General features: G+C 47.0%; 1 protein-coding gene across 3 annotated transcripts in view; it reads right to left on the bottom strand.

Annotated features, from left to right (window-relative positions):
• Window positions 1-924: 924 nt before the first annotated feature.
• The window catches only part of XIRP1 (xin actin binding repeat containing 1), a 35,971-nt gene continuing 18,734 nt past the window's right edge, over window positions 925-18,161 (bottom strand). For 2 of the 3 annotated variants that reach the window (XM_066627563.1, XM_066627562.1), the window contains exons 2-4: window positions 15,048-15,208; window positions 13,852-13,905; window positions 925-11,867 (exon numbers count right to left, since the gene is read on the bottom strand). In XM_066627563.1, the coding sequence (XP_066483660.1) occupies window positions 4,233-11,867 (7,635 nt within the window). In that variant the 5' untranslated portion in view covers window positions 13,852-13,905; window positions 15,048-15,208 and the 3' untranslated portion in view covers window positions 925-4,232. The remainder of the gene's footprint in view (window positions 11,868-13,851; window positions 13,906-15,047; window positions 15,209-18,161) is intronic. The other variant, XM_066627564.1, reaches the window with a different exon arrangement.

Consider the following 18,161-nt stretch of genomic DNA (forward strand, 5'->3'; position numbering starts at 1 on the left):
CAAGACTGGGCTAAGTTGGGCTTTCCAGTTGGCAGTCAGATCACCATACCGCTTACCACTGGATAAACACAATCATTTCCTCATACTGCATAGCCTGCATCTGAAATCTTAGCACTCTGTTGTATCAGGGCAGGATAAATTTCCCTGACTGGTGATCAGACAACTGAACCTTGGGATCTCATAGGTTCTCCAACATTATTGAGAAACAGCTCGCCACAAGAACTCCCAAGTGCTTCTCTGCTAGTCCCTGGTGTTTGACTGGAATCTGATTTCACCTGTTGATCTCTGGAAGTTCTACAGCTCACCAGAGCCTGAATCTGAGGCATGGAATGGAGCTGCAGTATTCTAGGATGGTCACTTCAGTGACCTCAGTGAGGCCTGTTTCATGAAAGGATCACACCTGCTGTTGCTTCACCTGTTCCAAGTGGCTCACTGAGGCATTAGGAAATGCCCATGACACAAATTGTGAGGTTATTGTTGGCATCACGATGGAGAAGAGAGTCAGTGGAGACTCTTTGGAATCAGAATTTAAATCTCCAGCAGCCAGCACTTGCTTGCCCATAATAACTGGGCAGCTTGCTTTAAAAAATAAACACTCTGACACTGAGATTATCCGTTCATGCCTGCAGTACGTAGCTGGGACATTTGCCAACTTTAGCTTGCAAGCATCAGAGTTTTACATCTTCTCCATGCCTGGCGTCACCATAGTTCTGCAAAGGTGGTGCCCAAATAATTTATTGTTCATATATATGGGGAAACTTGTATCCAAAAGAACAAATCTACATTTGAGTTATTATAGATCAGAGCCTCTAGCAGAGCTCTAAACTGGCCAGCTGACCTGCTCAAGGGCTCAGTCACAGGCAACATATACCCATGATAAACACAAGGTCAGCCACAGCAGAGAATTTATTTTTTAAATTGCTTTTAAGGAACACCAAATATATCCACACTCTTAAGGGTAAAGTCCCATTTTACAGCAGGGGAACACTGAGAAGCAGAGACAGATACCCAGATTTGCCCATGGATCAGGGAAGTAATGTGCGTGTTCTTAGGATTGCAGACTTTTTGTTGTTGCTATGGTTAAGTAATTAGGAGAAAAAAGTCTTGCTGGCCTGCTGAAAATTCTTCCGAGATGTGAGGATAGGTAGACTACAATCTTTGGCTCGTCCCACCTTGCATATCTTGGTTGAGAGTGTAGCTGGCAGGAATGCTTTCTTTGATTTAAACCTTGACACTGGAACATGTTCCCTAGAACATGCTCCAGGTGTCAGCTCTATAAGTTGGGTGCGAGCTGAAAACTGTATCAGGAGTGTGCAGCTATATGTGACCCAAGAGATCTATGAGCAGCATCTCCTGCAATTTTAAAGATGTTAAAAGCCAGGGGTAGGGTGGGGGCTCAGATTGACTATAGCACTTGGGGGGGGGGGAGGCCAAAAAAGAATGCTACAAACAGAGGTGTTGGCGAAAATAATAAAATTCCTTTTTAAAAGCACTCCAGAGAAACATCTCATTCAGTAGTAATGGGTGGCTTAACTCCCCTGCCCTAGTAAAGAGGTCCCAGATCCAATATGCAGGCCACCAGGGTTGGCCAATCTAGGAGCCCAACTGAAGCAGTTGCCTCAGGCAGCAGATTGATGGGGGGAGTGCCCACCTCTGCCTCCCTTGTTGCTCCTCGACCTTCCACTCCCTGGATTGGAAAGGGAAGAGTTAAATGTGGTGGTGGGGGAGAGTTCTGAGCTAGCACACTGGAGAGTGGGAGGACTAGGTGCTGTCACATCACTGAGTGGCTGCATTTGTTATAGCACCTCAGGAGGTCATGGGTCAGCCCTTCAATCCCCCCAGCAACTATTAACAAATAATAATGAGAGAGGCAGATCACAAAACTCTTGCATCACATCTACTCTGGTCCTTGTTTCCCCAAATGTTTCATCAAATGACATCATGAACCATGGTTATTGCTGCAGCTGCTGGGTTTAGCTTGGTTGTCTTTGGATGTGAGTTTGAATATTGCAGTTTTATACTGATTTATTTTACCCTGTTATACAGTATATTAATGGTAAGCATCAAATAAATAAAATAGCTGCACTGGGAGCTACAATGAAGCGAATCATGGGTGACATGACGAAAGAGAGAAAGGCAGTCCTCCTGTTTTGTTTTCTGCAATCTGTGGTGTTCTCTTGTGGTGGAAGGCTTCACCTTAAGGGAGACAAGCAAGCCCGTGAAACAAAGTGGGGCAGGGATGGACCTGAGGGACGATATTACCCAACTGATAAACCCAGATTAAGTCCAAATGCACAGAGCTGCATCTTCTGCTAGATCAGGGGTGTCCAAACTTTTTGGCAGGAGGGCCACATCATCTCTCTGACACTGTGTCGGGGGTCGGAAAAAAGAATTGACGTACATTTCAAATTTGAATAAAATTACATAAATGAATATATTAGAGATGGGACTTATATGTCTTGCAATAGCTCAAGGCTTTTAAAAGACATTGCACAAAGCAAGGCCAGCCTTTCCATCACTGCCGCTGCTGCATCACAGACATGAAACAGCAAGCAGTGGAGGGAGCCCTCCTCCCACAGCTCACGCAAGAGGCTGAACAGTTACCTTCATGCTGAGAGCAGTTACGTTGGGCCAGCATGGGCTCCAGCAAGTCTCAGGAGGGCCAGAGCTTCATTGGAGACTGGGGGCTCCCTGTGGGCCGGATTGGGAGTCCTCGAGGGCAGCAAGTGGCCCCTGGGCAGGGGTTTGAGCACCCCTGTGCTAGATGAATATTTCCTTTGGCAAGAGATATAGGGACACCTTTTACTATCAACTCCAGGTGATCAAAAAATGCTTTTTCAAAGGAATGAAATGTTCAGGGCAAAACGGAATAAAATCAGATCAAGTCAAACTATTTTCAGAAGTCAATTTTACCTTTAGAATGCAAGTTAAAAAAACAAAACGTCAAAAGTATCTAAAATGTCACTTGATAATGTACAAAAGTTCATAATAAAATTGCTTTACATGGTTTCATAACTGATTTAAACACATGAACATGTAAGAAAGCAAGAAGTCTAAAATAAAATACTTGTTCACAATGCATAATAAATTACAATTCCAAAATAAAAAAGGGGGGAAAAGTAACCATCAGTGTATCTAAAAACTATCCGCATTGAAACTAGATTATCCTTATTCACTTAGCGGGTAGGGCAATGACAAGAGTTCTTGAAATTATGATTTACATACTAAGTTTCCTATAGCATGTAGCCCTTGCTAAATACGTATTGTGCTAACTATCCCCTCCCTGGCAAACTTTCAGTAGTGAGCTGATCACTACTGAGAGAATAAGAAACTATTTCAACTGCATCCATGGATGTATCAATATGAGAGAAGCATGTGTTTGCAGGCAGTGCCATAGCTATCAGGGGGTGCAAACAGCTAAGTTTTGCAGGGAACCTCACAACAGTGTGCAAGCAGTCCCTCCTCTCCCCTCCCCTTTGGAGTCATTCTGCGTGGGGGGAGCAAAATGGAGGCAAATGCCCCCATTTTGCTCCCCCCAATGGTTCCTAGGGAGAGGGGCCACTTGCATGCTGTGGTGAGGCTCCTGACAAAACCTAGCACTTTGCACCCCCTCTAGCTATGCCACTGTTTGCATGTATATGACAGGCTAAGAGAGCAGAAGAAAGAGAATGATAGCTGGGAGATGTCTGATCATAACAAGAAGAGATGGAAGAGTGAAGATGGAGAATGACTGCATACCCACAAATATATATTGACTAACTAATTGTGTTTTGATAGCAATTTCTGGCCTGGTTGAGTATCTGACTGTCCATTGGCGGAGACAGAACACTGTCCTAAAACATCCAGAAAGCTCTTGAAAAGAGCATCCCATTTACTCTTCTCCTTTTCTTTCATCAGGTCCCACAGTTTACATAGCAATTGTAGTGTCGTGGGCTGTAGTGTTGTCTTCAAGAACTGGAGCTCAATGTATTGATTATACGCCTTCACAAAACTAAGAGTGTATTCCAAATATTTTTCAAGGCTTGGTGTTTTCCCTGCATAATACATAATTCTTTTTTTTCCTTTTTTTTTTTTGGCATCCAGGCCAAATTATAATTTGCTTGTTCATGAATACGCCAGATAACTTAAGTAATTAAAATCACTTTAAAATCAGCTGGCTTAAACTAGTTTTGCTCCAAGTACCCTCGGTTAACTGTTGATTGCAGCCGTAGTTGTTATCTTCCAAGAAACACCTACTGGTTTTTTGCCGGCTTGGAGTTGCCAAAAGTGACAAAGACCACTCCAGATTCCTGGAGGCCACCGTTGGAGTGGAAGTGTTCGGCTGGGCTGTTTAGGTACCTGCGAAGGATTGGCGAGGCAGTCACCTCGTACCTGGTAGGGCAGGAACCCATCTCACAAGTAGTGGAGGTCTGAGTCTCTGACTGTTTGGTGACAGTCGTGGATGAAGTGATAATTTTGTTTCCAAACTCATCCACTTCCTCATACTGCTCCGTCACAGTTCTGGTAGCCCCGTAGAGCTTGGATCCATCATGGCTTGTCTGAAGTTCTAGGATGCTTTTCTGCCTTCTTGGATTTGATGGGCTTAAAGCACTCAGGGGAGCTTTGGAAGCAGATACGCTTTCTCGGATCAAGCTTTGGGGTGCATCCTGTTCCTTGTCCATATTGCTGCTAACCTGGTGTTGGAGTTGTTCAGGGCTGCAGAGCTGTTGTTTAATCAGACTTGCTCCTTTTTTCATCTGGATGTGATCTTGCTCACCTTCACAGAAGTCATAGCCATCGGACCTCACTGATTTCCTTGGCAATGAACTAAAAATGTCCTGAGTGAACATTTCTCTTTCCACGGCCAGGTCAGTGTAATTTGATAAGGGGGAGTGCACCATTTTGGGTGATTCTGCAGACTTTCGTGCAGCAGACTGAATGGAGATGTAAGAAGGAGAACTTGCACGAGGCTGAATGATGCAAGGAACTTCTAGCTCTGCCTTGGGTATCTCTGCCACCTTTTCATCACCCCAGGATGACTTCTGGATCCCTTTCTCTTGTTTTGCTGTGCTGGAGTCAGGTTTGATCTTGGGGGTGCTGTTGCAAGCTACAGCACTCTCAGGATTCTCAAGAGACTCCTTGATAAGTCCTGAGAGCCCAGCTATGTCCGATTCAGATTTTAGGTTAGAGATGGAATACAGAGCTTTCCTGATGGCCTCTTCAATGTCCAGCAACCTGCTCAGTGTTTGCTCTTTCAAGTGAATGATCTCAGTGCTTGCTCTTTCCAGGTCCTCAAAAGCCAGTTCCACAGAGGAAATGCTGTCGGCATCTTCCTTCACTTCCTTCATCTGCTCGGCCTTCTCAATCTTGGGCTGCTTCATTTGGCTGGTCTTGTGACGCACCACCCACTCGGGGACATGCTCAAACAAGCTTGTCAGGGCCTTCACATCTACTTTTGAAGTCTCCTCTTCAAACTCCTTCACTCGGGTCAGAATTTCCTGAAGCTCCTCTTGCTTTCGGAAGTTCTCAAATATCTCCATGGCCTCTTTGACGTTGCCTTTCATGATCTCCTCCTTGTGGACAGATAGCCTTTTGCGACGCTCATCCTCAGATTCTCTGCAAAATCTTTCCCGCATGACCACTTCTGGCTTTTCCTCCTCTACTTGTTTTCCAGCCTTCCTTTCGGGGTCTCCTAAACCCTTGCTGTTTACAAACGGATGCCCCTTAAAGAACTGTTGCGACTGGAGAGAAGAAGCTGCAGAAATGGCTGCTTCTGAAATCTCTTGTTCTGTTCTTAGATCAATTTGCTGGTGATCCTTTGAATAAGAGATTCCAGGTGTGCCTATGCTTCCTGTCTTTGATGAAGAAGCGTGTGTCGTGACAGTTCCTTTCCTCAGAATATTGGCATGACACTTTGCAGAAAGATATGGCTTCCTCTGACCTTCCAGGTTATTGACATCTGTTTGGTACCCAAGGGGCAAGGGAGAGTTTTGTCTCACAGGCAGTGCACATCCATTTTCTTGTTGGCATGACTCCAGAAATCCTTGAATTTCTTCCTTTGGGTGACAGATCTCTTCCTTGCAGCCGACCAATCCATTTTTAATTTCCTTTGATTCAGTCCTATGGTCAGCCACTTCCAGCTTGCTCTGCCCCTCCTTCTTTGCCTTATATTTTTCTTCAGCTACTTGCAGAGGAGTCTTGACAATATCTTTCATTGCCTTTCCCCCAGAACTCATACATTCCTCAGTAGTTGGCGCACGTGACGGAGATGCAGGGTGGCCCGGTGCAGCTTGTCCATGTGTGAGTTGCTCCCATACTTCAACCCCACCAGATGGCGTTGATTGGTTTACAGGTGATGTCGTTGGTTTGCTCTGCTCACTTACGCCTGGAGGTTTGGAAGAGACAGGCGGAGGGACTGCCTTTCCTGACGGTCCTTTGCTGCCGCCAGCAGGATAAGAAAGTGCTTCCTGTAAAAGGAACTCTGGTTTTGGAGGGGGGGCAGGTTTCTTCCTTGGTGGGGCAATAACTTCTGGTTTGGGGGGAAGTTGTGGCTTCTTTAAAGTCCTCTGATCGCTTAGTTTGACAGGGGCAGGAGGATCAGTCTTAGGAACATGCGGTTGCGTGGGAGGGGGGCACCTGACAGCGTCAACATCTCCCAGTTTGGTTGGGGGTGAGCGGTATTCGGTTCTCATCACTGAAGCTGGAGGAGGGGGAGGAAAGTCATTAATGGCTTGTGAGCTTGAAGCCGCTACAGCTTCCTGGTTACAAACAGACTGAGCCTCATTTTTCTTTTTACAACTGGCATTGGACTGCCCTGCATTTCTGTATATCATGGCTGCTTTAAAATCTCCCTTGGAGACATTAACGTTAGATTTTTCCAGGGACTTGAGCGTGGCCTTTAAGTTGCCACGGACAACGTCCTCTTTTTCTACCAGCCTCTGTTCTGTGGCAGCACTCTGCAGGGCTTGGATAGCTGTCTTTACGTCCCCTCTGATTATAGCGTCTTGCTCTCGTTCTTCTGGAACGGAGTGCTCTTGGTAATCAGACTCAATAAATGGGTTTACATAGGATTTCACTGGCGTGGCAGTGTAAAGGCCGTCCTTAATTCTAACGTCTGCACTAGGCCCAACTGGGCAATCCTGGCAGGCTGCAAGTGGCAGCGCCCCTCTCTGGCCTTCCTCAGAAGCACTGACCTTTGTATGTGACGCCATGCTCTTCTGAGACAGGCTTCCGCCAGACTTGGAGGTCTCTTGCACTGTAATGATGGCAACACTGCTGGCTTGCTGCTGCTGCTGCTTGGTGGCCACACAGCTCTCCTTGTGGGTCGTTGACTGAATGGTTGCTGTCTGGGGCTGCTTGGTACTGAGGTGAATTTCTTCCGAAGTCCTTTGCAGCTTGTTTTGGACTTGGTGCTGGAGGCTTTGGGCCTCTGCTGTGGCTAACCTCAGATCTTGCATTGCTGCTTGGAGATCACTCCCGAGAACCTGCACGTGGGGTTGGGCTGCGGTCTGGGTGATTCCCCTGACTGGGGAACTGTGGATGGCCCCATCCATCTCATCCTTCAGAGCTGTCACTTTGGTGCAGGCCGTTCCCTCCTCTCTACCTCCCAGGATCTGTTCTGCTCTCACTGCCCTACTGCTTCCATTCTGCACAGACCTTTGCGCAGACTGGACAGTCAAATTAACATTTCCAGAAACAACATTTTCATTTGCCAGTACTGGGGGCGGGAACTGCACAAGACAGTGCGCAGGAGCACACAGGTCATTTGCATGCACTGCCTCCCTTTCTAATGCACCTTCTCTGCGGTCACACAACAGTCGCTCAGCCCCATTGCTAACCCCTAATACCACATCTGCTGTTGTCACAACTTTTTCCTCCTGCAGCTGGGCACGTCCCTTGACCTCTTGTACAGTTTTCAGTGGCTCCTCTTTCGCTTGGCAAGAGACGAGAGATTCGATCTCGGATTCCCGTTGGAGGTTCTTTAGGTAGTCGAGGTCACCCTTCTCGATGCAGCTAGTGTACAATTGGACGTTGCCTCTCTCGCTGTCGTCTCGTCTGATGGTTGCTGCGGCCTTTTGCTCTTGAGAAGAAGCCAGCAGGTTTCCAATTGTTGACTTGACATCACCCTTGACACATTCTTGTGGTTGAGCAACACAACAAAGAAGAGAATAGATGGTCACTCTTGCCAATCTGGTCTCCGCCTCCTGCACAACTAACCCTTTCTTGATTGAACCGTCCTGACTAAGAAGGCCTTGGAGAGCTTTTGCCACATCACCCCTCAAATCCTCTTCACTTTTCTCAGCTTTGCTGGGGTCCAGCAACTGCACTGGGCTGATCTTGATATTCCCGTTCTTCTCTTCCTCCACCAACACTCCCTGGGCCTCCACATTGGTTCTCTGAAGGAGCTGCAGCAAGATCCTTTGCACATTGCCCTCAATCATCTCTTCCTTTTGGATTTCTGGGGTTCCTTGACTGCCAAGTTGGTATTTGGCCATTTTGACATGTTCAGGGTCATTAGCTTCAATCAGGATGCCATCGTGTTGGATCACGTGTTGGGAGAAAAGAACTTCCAATGTGTCTCGTGTGGTTTTCTCTTGTACTGCAACCTCTGTGCAGTGTTTAGAAGCGCTGAGTTTATCCAGTGGGGTGCTCTCAAACAACCATGTGGTGCTCTTGACATTAGCCTGAGGTAGCACCTCTGAGGGCGCGGTGCTGGCAAGATCCTCTGGCTCTTTGAGGCTGTCCATGGGCTGAGTCTCAAACAGCCAGGTGCAGCGTTTCACGTCTCCTTTTTGGATGTCCTCTCTCTGTACGGTGGTTAGGCTGGAGGTGCTCTCAGACTCTCCTTTCAGTGAGTCAATGGGCTGGTTCTCAAAAAGCCAGGTGGATGTCCTCACGTCCCCTTGCTGGACATCACTGACGCTGACCATCCGCACATACTTCTTTTGGCCAAATTGCTCTGACTCAAAGCGTTGCTTGTTAGACTGGACTTCTCCCCTCTGTACATCATCAACAGTCCTCAAGACAGGCCTCTTTTCTTCAGCAATGGAGTCAAGAGGCTCTGTTTCAAACCTCCACCTGGCTGCTTGGACATCACCCTTCTTAAAATCTTCTTGGGTGACAGCCCTGATTACAAATACCTCTTCCTCTTTCTTGATCTGATCCAAGGGTTTTGTCTCAAACTGCCACCGGGCCCCTTTCACATCCCCTTTCATGATTTCTTCTTTCTTCACAGATGTGACCTCGTGGTATCCTCCCTCTTTGTCCTGGATGGCATACAGAGGCTGGGTCTCAAAAAGCATTGTGCAGGACTTGACATTGGCTTTGTTCATGGTTTCTTCCTGAATCTTCTTGATTTGCATCTCATTCTCTTGGTCATGGATCTGACCTAGGGAGTAGGTTTCAAAAACAAACCTTTTGCCTCCAACATCTCCACCCTGAATGTCCTTCTCCAGGGGTATTTCTTGAATGCCCTCTGGGCTGCTTTTTAAGGTATCCATGGGGCAATTCTCAAAGAGCCAGGTAAACTTGTGTACAGCCCCTGGTTCAATGTTCTCATCTGCTGGGATATCAATTTCCTTCATGGTCTTGCTTGATTTCCCAGCTGAATCTAAGGGCTTGGCTTCAAAAAATTCTTTCACCCTTGATACTTCCCCAGATTGTATCTCTACATGGCTGGAACACCTGATTATTTTCTTTAAATCAGCATCACTGGTAACATTATTGACTAGGGGTTCTGTCTCAAACAGGTGTCTGACGGTTTTCACATCTACTCCTTGTAATTCGTCCTGGCAGAAGGTTTTGCTGACCTGCAAATATTGCTCTTCCTGACCTTTCAGGGAGTCCAGGGGCTGTGTTTCAAACATCCATGTGCATGATTTAACATTGGCTTGTGGCACAGGTTCTTCTCGGTCCTGCTTCTTCTCATCTTTCTCATACAAGGCATCAATTGGATGTGTCTCAAACAACCACCTGCAAGTCTTGACATCGCCTCCTTGAGTCACCTCTCCTTTCTTGGAGGTATTCTGTTCTGCTTGGTTCATTTGATTATGGATGACATCAACAGGTTGTGTTTCAAAGAGCCACTTGGCTGCTTTAACGTCCCCGGCCACCACCTCCTGCTTAGTGATCCCCTTGATTATGTCCACTTTTTGGATACTATCATCAAACTGATCCAAAGGCTTAGTTTCAAACATCCACTTGCAGTTCTTAACATCTCCGCCAGTCACTTCCTCTTCTCTGCTCACTGAAGTGACCCTGTGGTAATTGCCAAAGTGGTCCTTGATGGCATACAAAGGTGTTGTCTCGGAGAGGAATGGGCTGGCTTTGATGTTCCCATGTAGGATTTCCTCTCCTACCTGAACAGCTGCTTTAGTGCTCACTTGCCTGATGCTATCGAGCGGGAGGGTCTCAAAGAGGCTTTTGAAGGCTTTGACGTCGCCTTTCTCCACCTCTCGTATCTGGGTGGCTGAGAAGTCCTCAGGGGGTGGTTTGGCAATGCTTCCCAGAGGACAAGTCTCAAAGACGTGCTTCCTTTGCTTCACCTCCCCTTTTTCCTCTTCTGAAAGCTCCACTTTCTTTAGACGCCCCACTTCAAAATTATCCTTCAGCCTTTCCATTGGTTGTGTTTCAAACAACCAGAGGGTGGATTTGACATCTCCCTTGACGACTTCCTCTTTGTCTGGGACGCTGTTGGGGGCTTCTCCTTTCAGCGTGTCAAGAGGCTGCGTCTCAAAAAGCAGGCATTGCTTACTGACATCAGCACCCTGGATAAGATCTGGAGAAGCCTGGAAATCGGCTTCTTCCACGGCAATTTCTCGGATGGCATCCAGGGGCTGGGTTTCAAACATCCACTTTGCTCCGCTGACACTCCCCTTGGCCACCTCCTCCAGCGAAATGCCTCTGATGACTTGCACTTTGGACATGTCCTTGTTGATGGTGTCCAGGGGCTGGGTCTCAAAGAGCCACCGAGCCGTCTTCACGGCGTTGCTCTGTATTTCTTCCCTGCAGATGGATTTGATCTCGTGGATGTTTCCTGTCTTGTCTCTGATTGCACAGAGGGGCTCGGTTTGGAACAGTTTGATCGTCTTCTTGACGTCGCCTTTTAGCTCTTGAATTTCTGACTTCAATTGGAGGATACTCTGCTCCTCTACTGAGCTGCACCGACCCAAAGTATCCAAGGAGCAAGTTTCGAACAGCTGGGTGGCCCCTTTCACATCCCCTTTCTGCACAGGCTCTTTGAGTATAGCCTCTTGCAAATCCGTCTCATCCAAGTACATTTTGTTCAAAGAGTCTAGTGGCTGGGTCTCAAATAACCACCGGGCTGTGTGCACATCCCCTTTGGTTTGTTCTTTCTCTGATACCCCGGTTAAAGCGGACGGCCCCTGGCCATTAGCTGGCCGGCTTTCAAACTTCATGGATCTATTCTTCACATCTCCACTTGGGATGGCTTCCTCCTCAGCAAGCTTCTTGGTGGCTTGGTGTTCTCCAATGGAGTCCAGTGTCCAGTTTTCGAAGATCCAGCGCATGGACTGGACCTCCCCTGGAAGCACCGGATCCAGGTTTGCTGAGGCCTGGGCACTGGGGTCCTCGCCGCTCAGCATCTCCGCCAGATCCTCCGTCACAGCCTCTTCCAAATTTTTCCGCAGCTCAGGGTGCATGTGGCGATAAAGCCGTTTCAGCTCGTTCACTTGACGCTGCTGGTAGAACTTGGAGAAGGATTCCTTTGGTGGAGGTAGAGGCAGTGGGATGGAATCCTGATTCCCAGTCACCAAAACTGGGGCTGAGACAGAATCCTGGGAAGGAGGAGGTGGAGGAGGTGGAGGCAAGTCATCGTCTGCCTTCTTGGGGCTGGCTTTTGGTGACTTTCCATTCTGAGCCTCTGCCATCTTTAAGGAAACAGTTTTCAAAACATCAGTAGAAAAGCGCCCTCTCCAAAATGCCTGTTGTTAGTGAGAAAAGCCACACTCATGCAGCAGCTTTGGTTAATCGAGGCACACCCATTGGGTGTCTCTGAAATGCACCATGCATCACACCACTGCAACGTCCCCCATTTCACTGCCAAAAGTTTCTGATTAAGGATGTTAAGAAATCTCTCATCACAGCAAGATGCATCAGAACAAACTCAATCCAAGCACTTATAGCTATTCCAGTCTCTAATTCAGCCATTTTCAATCACTGTGCCATGACACACTGGTGTGTCGTGAATGGTCCCCAGGTGTGCTGCGGGAGTTTGGTGGAGGGTCATTTATTAATAGGACCTTTGGGGGATATGAGCCCCCCACCAACAGCATGGTGTGCCTTGTCAATTGTCCAAAAACTGATGGTGTGCCTTGATAATTTTAGTACCTTGTCAGTGTATCAGGAGATGAAAAAGGTTGAAAATCACTGCTCTAATTTCTATCTGCATAACGCATATGAATGGTAGTTATTGTATTTGTGTAGCTAGAAAGCAACAACGGCATCTAATCTGGCAACGGCTAGGCTAGACCCCGACAATCTTGGCAGGGTTTGGAAGCTTGCAAGGAGCAGTAGGCAGGGTGCCACCCCCAGCATCTTGCATCACTGCTTGCAAGAATGCACCTGTCATGTGGTACTCCTGAGAGCATGCCAACGTACGTGCACTGGGAGTGCCCCTCCTTGAAAGAGCCATGGGGTGTTTCTTGTCTCAACACCACAGCTGACAGAAAATGGCCCTGTAACACTGACTGATCAGAAGGCGCCTGGATGGAGAACTTCGTGCTCCATCACTCCTTTGATCATCTGTCCTCTTGAACAAGCCATTCCAAGTGTCTGGGCAGATGCCAAAAGGAGGCAAGTGTATACACGAGGGCTGAGTTACTTGGGGGGATAGATTTTTGTGGTTGCTTTTGTACCCCTGAAAAGCACCCAATGTTGGTGATTTTTTAAGGGGAACCTTGAAATAGAATAAAAGGGAGTGAGCATGTCCCTACTGAATGAAAAAATAAAGTAGCAGCAGATTGGGTTGTGAATAGACCCAGAAGAACTACTACTGAATAACCAAATAACTGGATAATTTGGGAGGGCATTTTGTGTCCCTTGGAAGCACACAAAGTTAGGGGGGAAGATGTGGGGCAGCCTTAGTGTGTGCACACTCTAGAAATTGCACATCAACATTGATAAGGAGAACCTGCATGGAGTGAGGGTAGCTATTAATGCTCCTGCTTGTTTGGGCATTGCGCTGGGAGCCATGGGAAATGTCTCGAGCAGAGGCAGGGAGGGGCCTTTCCCCTGCATAGGGCTGGCTCCAGGTTTCAGAGGTTGAAAGCTGCCCTCTGTGGTCCGCCTCCTAACTGGGTGGGTCCTGAAAGAGTCACCCTTGTAACAAAATTTTGAAGGCTCTGGACACAAGAAGTGGTCTTGGGGTCCACCCTAGCTGCTTCTGAGGGCACTGGGAGTGTGGCAGCTGCCCAATGATACTGACCTCTGAGGCTGACTCTGCCTTCACACTGTGGACACTGTGGGAGTCCACCAGCCATGCACGCAGTGCATCCTGCATGAACCAATGGCCCAGCTGTTAGACAATTCATTACTACAGACAGTTGTTCTAGAAATAGAGCTACACAATCCAGAAGCTGGAAGAGGTGATGACCATAGAGAAGACCATAGAGGTTGGTGTGCCATGAGAAGAAAAATGCTGAAAATCACTGATGTAAATCAAACTGAAAAGTTCTTCAACGTTAGAGATCTTTCTGTGCTTCCAAGAATTTCTACATCAGTACAGTTTTAAACACAACATTATTTGAAGGTCAGAGTCAGACACAAAGCCTTCATTAGCTGTCCACTCTAAGATCATGCAAGTGGCTGCAGAAACTATGTTAGACAATCACACAGGTTTGTAGAATCTCCTACCTTATTTGCTTTCTGGTTATCAAGAGAATTAAAAAGAATCTTGTGTATGAAATTCTGAATGAAACATACAAAAACAAAGTATTGGATATTTATACACTTATGTATGCAACTATATAGTTATGGATTCATAAACCACACACACACACACACATACACACACACATATCTGGGGCATCCTTCAGTCTTGGAAGACTATGGTATCACGCTGTGAACAGTGGTTCTGGAACAGTGTCCTCTCCAGTGTGCGAAGCCTGGGTAAAGTAAGTATGGAGGATAGACTGTTACCCATGCAGCAAATCCTCCCTCTCCACGTCACTGAAATGGTCCAATGGAAAGGCAGAAGCCAATACGGTTGGTTCCAGCGGCGTCGCAGGAGTTGCCAGAATATGACTGTGTTCAGCCATGAACTGCCTCTATAAACTCATTTCATCTTAATGTGCTGATCTTTCAGCTTCACTGTAGGCAGAGCCACACTACAGACTACAAACTGGTTTAACCATCATTGTCTCTCTGTGGAATTCTGGGAATTGTAGTGCTCTGAAGTAGCAGGTGGGTGAATGGGTTTGGCCAGGGATCCCTCAGAGTATTTTTTAGGCTTTCACCAAATTATAATTTCCCAGATTCTTTGGAGGTAGCAATGAGCTGCCATTTAAACTGATGTAAATTGTGGTGTAGAGGTACCCCAAGTGTGTTCTTCATGTACTTTGATGCCAACATGAACACTGCACTCTGTTAATCTGAACAGTGGCATAGCTATTGGGGGTGTAAAGCACTATGTTTTGCAGGGAGCCTCGCCACTGCGTGCAAGTAGCCCCTTCCCTTCCCCTTTGGAGCCGTTCACCTCTGTTTTGCTCCCACCACCTGGAATGGCTCCGAAGGGGAGGGGAAGCGGCCACTTGCATGCCACAGTGAGGCTACCTGCAAAACATAGTGCTCTGCACCCCCTCTAGCTACGCCACTAAATCTGAACTCCTGGCACATTTGAACATTCCAAAAGGTTTCCCTGCAATTCAGATGAATGGAATTGCGTTATACGTAACTGGGCGCAGAGGGGAAACGATCATACAATCAGAGTCCCAAATAGCATAAAACAAGCATTCTCTCCAGCACGACCACCATTTGCAGGAAAAAGACATGACTTGAATGCTTCTGGGAGCTCAGGAAAATGGGAGGAATGTCAAGCACGAGACACTTACTGGGTCTGCCAGGCCCCTGGCGTGAGCAGAAGAAGCAGCTGCCTGGGACTGATAGAGAGCAGAGCGCGCCTTCACGGAGGGGAACGAGGCTGTCCCTTGTCCTTGGCGAGGGATGCGGCTTCTGGCCTCTGAGCTACTTAACACTCCCAATGTCCTCTCATCTGAAAAAGAGACAGACGTACACACTAAGCTATGTGTCAGCAGGCTCACAACAGTAAATAATAATTGTCCTTATGGGAAGTGGGGGGTTTGGGGTCCTGCCAGGTAGCTTTGCATTTCAGGGTCCAGATGGCACTTGACCCAATAGAGGGGTCAGCAAATCTGCACCTCTCCCCAGGCAATACCACCTGACCTGCAATCAGTGGCATTACTACGGTTTGTGTCACCTGGTGTGGGGTGACAGTGCATCACAACCTGTGATAGACCTCCTCCCATGCTGTGCGTGGGGCAGTGCCCTGGGGAGTGGGTGTGGTGATGCACCCTCACCCCGCCCCTGCTTGTTTTTGGGGGGGCTATAATGTTTGATAGAATAGAGGTATTTCAACATGGTTTGTTTTGTTGCACTCTGCATGAAATGACGCGTTGATTCATATATAACATGATAATAATAATAATAAATAATAAACTTTATTTGTATCCCGCCCTTCTCCCTGAAAGGGACCCAGGGCGGCTTACAACATATAAAAACAATTTTAAAAAGCATGATTTAACACAGATAAAAACATATTAAAAACACATTAACAGAGGCCATAAAAACAGTAGTCAGAATAAAGTCAGAATAAAAAGAGCATAAAACAGCAAATCATAGAGGAATCCAGCCTGTCAAAAAGAAACTAAAAGATGTATAAAAGTGTTAAAAAGGCCATGGAATCAGAAGGCTTGTTTAAAGAGCAGGGTCTTCAGGCCTTGCCGAAAAAACTCAAGAGAGGGAGCCATTCTCAAGTCAAGGGGAAGGGAGTTCCACAACGTTGGTGCCACTACTGAGAAGGCCCTATTTCTTGCCGCCGCCCCACGAACCTCCTTGGGCGGTGGCACTTGTAAAAAGGCCTTCTCTGATGACCTGAGAGGACGAGCCGGAGTGTACAGGAGTAGGGGATCTCTAAGATAGCCTGGCCCAGAGCAGTATAGGGCTTTAAAGGTCAAAACCAGCACCTTGAATTGGGCCCGGAAATGAATGGGCAGCCAATGTATTCCCCGGAGAAGCGGACTGACCGAGTCAAACCGCCTAGCTCCAGTGACCACACGGGCCGCCGCATTCTGCACATGATGGTATTAGAAAAAATCAAGATTTTAAAAATTTCAGCCAGTAGTGGTGTCACCCCCCCATGCGCATCACCCAGTACAGCCCACACCCCCTAGTGACATCACTGCCTGCAACCGCCAACCCCAGAGGCAAACGGGGAGTGTGAATGAGCAGCAAATTGTGACAGATGTTTGTTGCATGAAATGGATTATTTTGTTAGATTAATTAAGAACCTTTTAATTGACTAAAATGATGCCTCCAGTTAATTGGGCAGTAGGGTTCTCCAAGTAACAATCTAGCAATCCAGAGGATAAGATAAGGAAGCATTGACTGAACAATGGAAATATAAAGATTTTTTGATGCGTGTATTTCAACAAAGGGTTCCCTTCCCCCAGCAGTAGGATATTCCAAGGTCCTTACACCACTGCAGGGGGATTGTGTCTTTGTGATATCTGTTTACAACAGAGGATGTACAAGCAGAGTACCCTATATCGAAAGCAGCAAGAGACTACTACCTAAAGCCCTACCGAGGTTGATTCCAATTTAGTGAACTCTAGAATACCAGTTTTCTTACGGCGCAATCCTAACCCCTAATGTCAGTGCTTTCCAGCACTAGCATAGCAGTGCCAGTGGGACATGTGCTGCATCCTGCAGTTGGGTATCACTCATGGAGGCCTCCTCAAAGTAAGGGAATGTTTGTTCCCTTACCTCAGAGCTGCATTGCCCTTATGTCAGTGCTGGAAAGCACTGACATAAGGGGTAGGATTGCGCCCTTAGTCTGCCAGGGGTGGGCCCTTGGCAAATGCCAGGAGGCAGAAAAAAGTATGCCTAGGCAAACAGCCAGCCTGAACAAAGAACTTTTAAAGCCCTTCCTGTTGAGTTATCCAGGGTGTGGGTAAGCAGAATCACTGTTGCACCTGTCCAGGGGCACGGCTGCCCCTAGATGCTGTGCTGTCGAGGAATATGCGCTCATCTGCAACTCATCACATGGGGCAACCAGAACTGAATGGCTCTTGGTTAGAGCACCAGAAGACCCTGATGCCACCCAACTCCCTTTATTTATTTCAACTGCTTCAGGTTGTCTCTCCCTGACTCTCCCACTAAGTGTGACATTCCAAGAGGCTGGAGAGAGATTTCTAGGCATTTGAAGCTTCTTTGCCTACCATCAGATTGTCAGACTATACAAAACCATCGTCACAGGCCCTTTTGCCACAATAGAAACACTCACACTAATGATAACTGCATGATTTTTCTCCAGTCCCATTGCAGAACCTGCAGGAAGGGAAGTGCCGCCGTCTAGGGAGGTACGTGGGGCGGCGGAAAGAAATAGGGCCTTCTCAGTAGTGGCACCAACGCTATGGAACTCCCTTCCTCTTGACTTAAGAATGGCTCCCTCTCTTGAGACCTTTCGGCGAAGCCTGAAGACCCTTCTGTTTAAACAAGCCTTCTGAGTTCTCGGCCTTTTTAACATCTTTTTAACATCTTTTAATATTTTTTACAGGCCTGATTCTTTTATGATTTGCTCTTTTTACCTATTTTTTATCTGACTGCTGTTTTTATGATATGTGTTAATATGTTTTTATTTGTTTTAAATTATGTTTTTTAATCTGTTGTAAGCCGCCTTGAGTCCCTTCGGGGAGAAAGGCGGGGTAAAAATAAAGTTGTTGTTGTTGTTGTTCTGAGAATAATTACTCCCTCTCTAATGAACCTTGGTATTTTTCTAATTTCAGGTATGTTGTTCTTCACAGTGACCTAAAGCTGCAATCCTATACACCAGTGTTTCTCAAACTGTGGGTCAGGACCCACAAGGTGGGTCATGAGCCAATTTCAGGTGGGTCACCATTCATTTCAATATTTTGTTTTTAATATAT

This window comes from Tiliqua scincoides, chromosome 5 (genome assembly GCF_035046505.1).
Source record: "Tiliqua scincoides isolate rTilSci1 chromosome 5, rTilSci1.hap2, whole genome shotgun sequence".
Lineage (NCBI taxonomy): Eukaryota > Metazoa > Chordata > Lepidosauria > Squamata > Scincidae > Tiliqua > Tiliqua scincoides.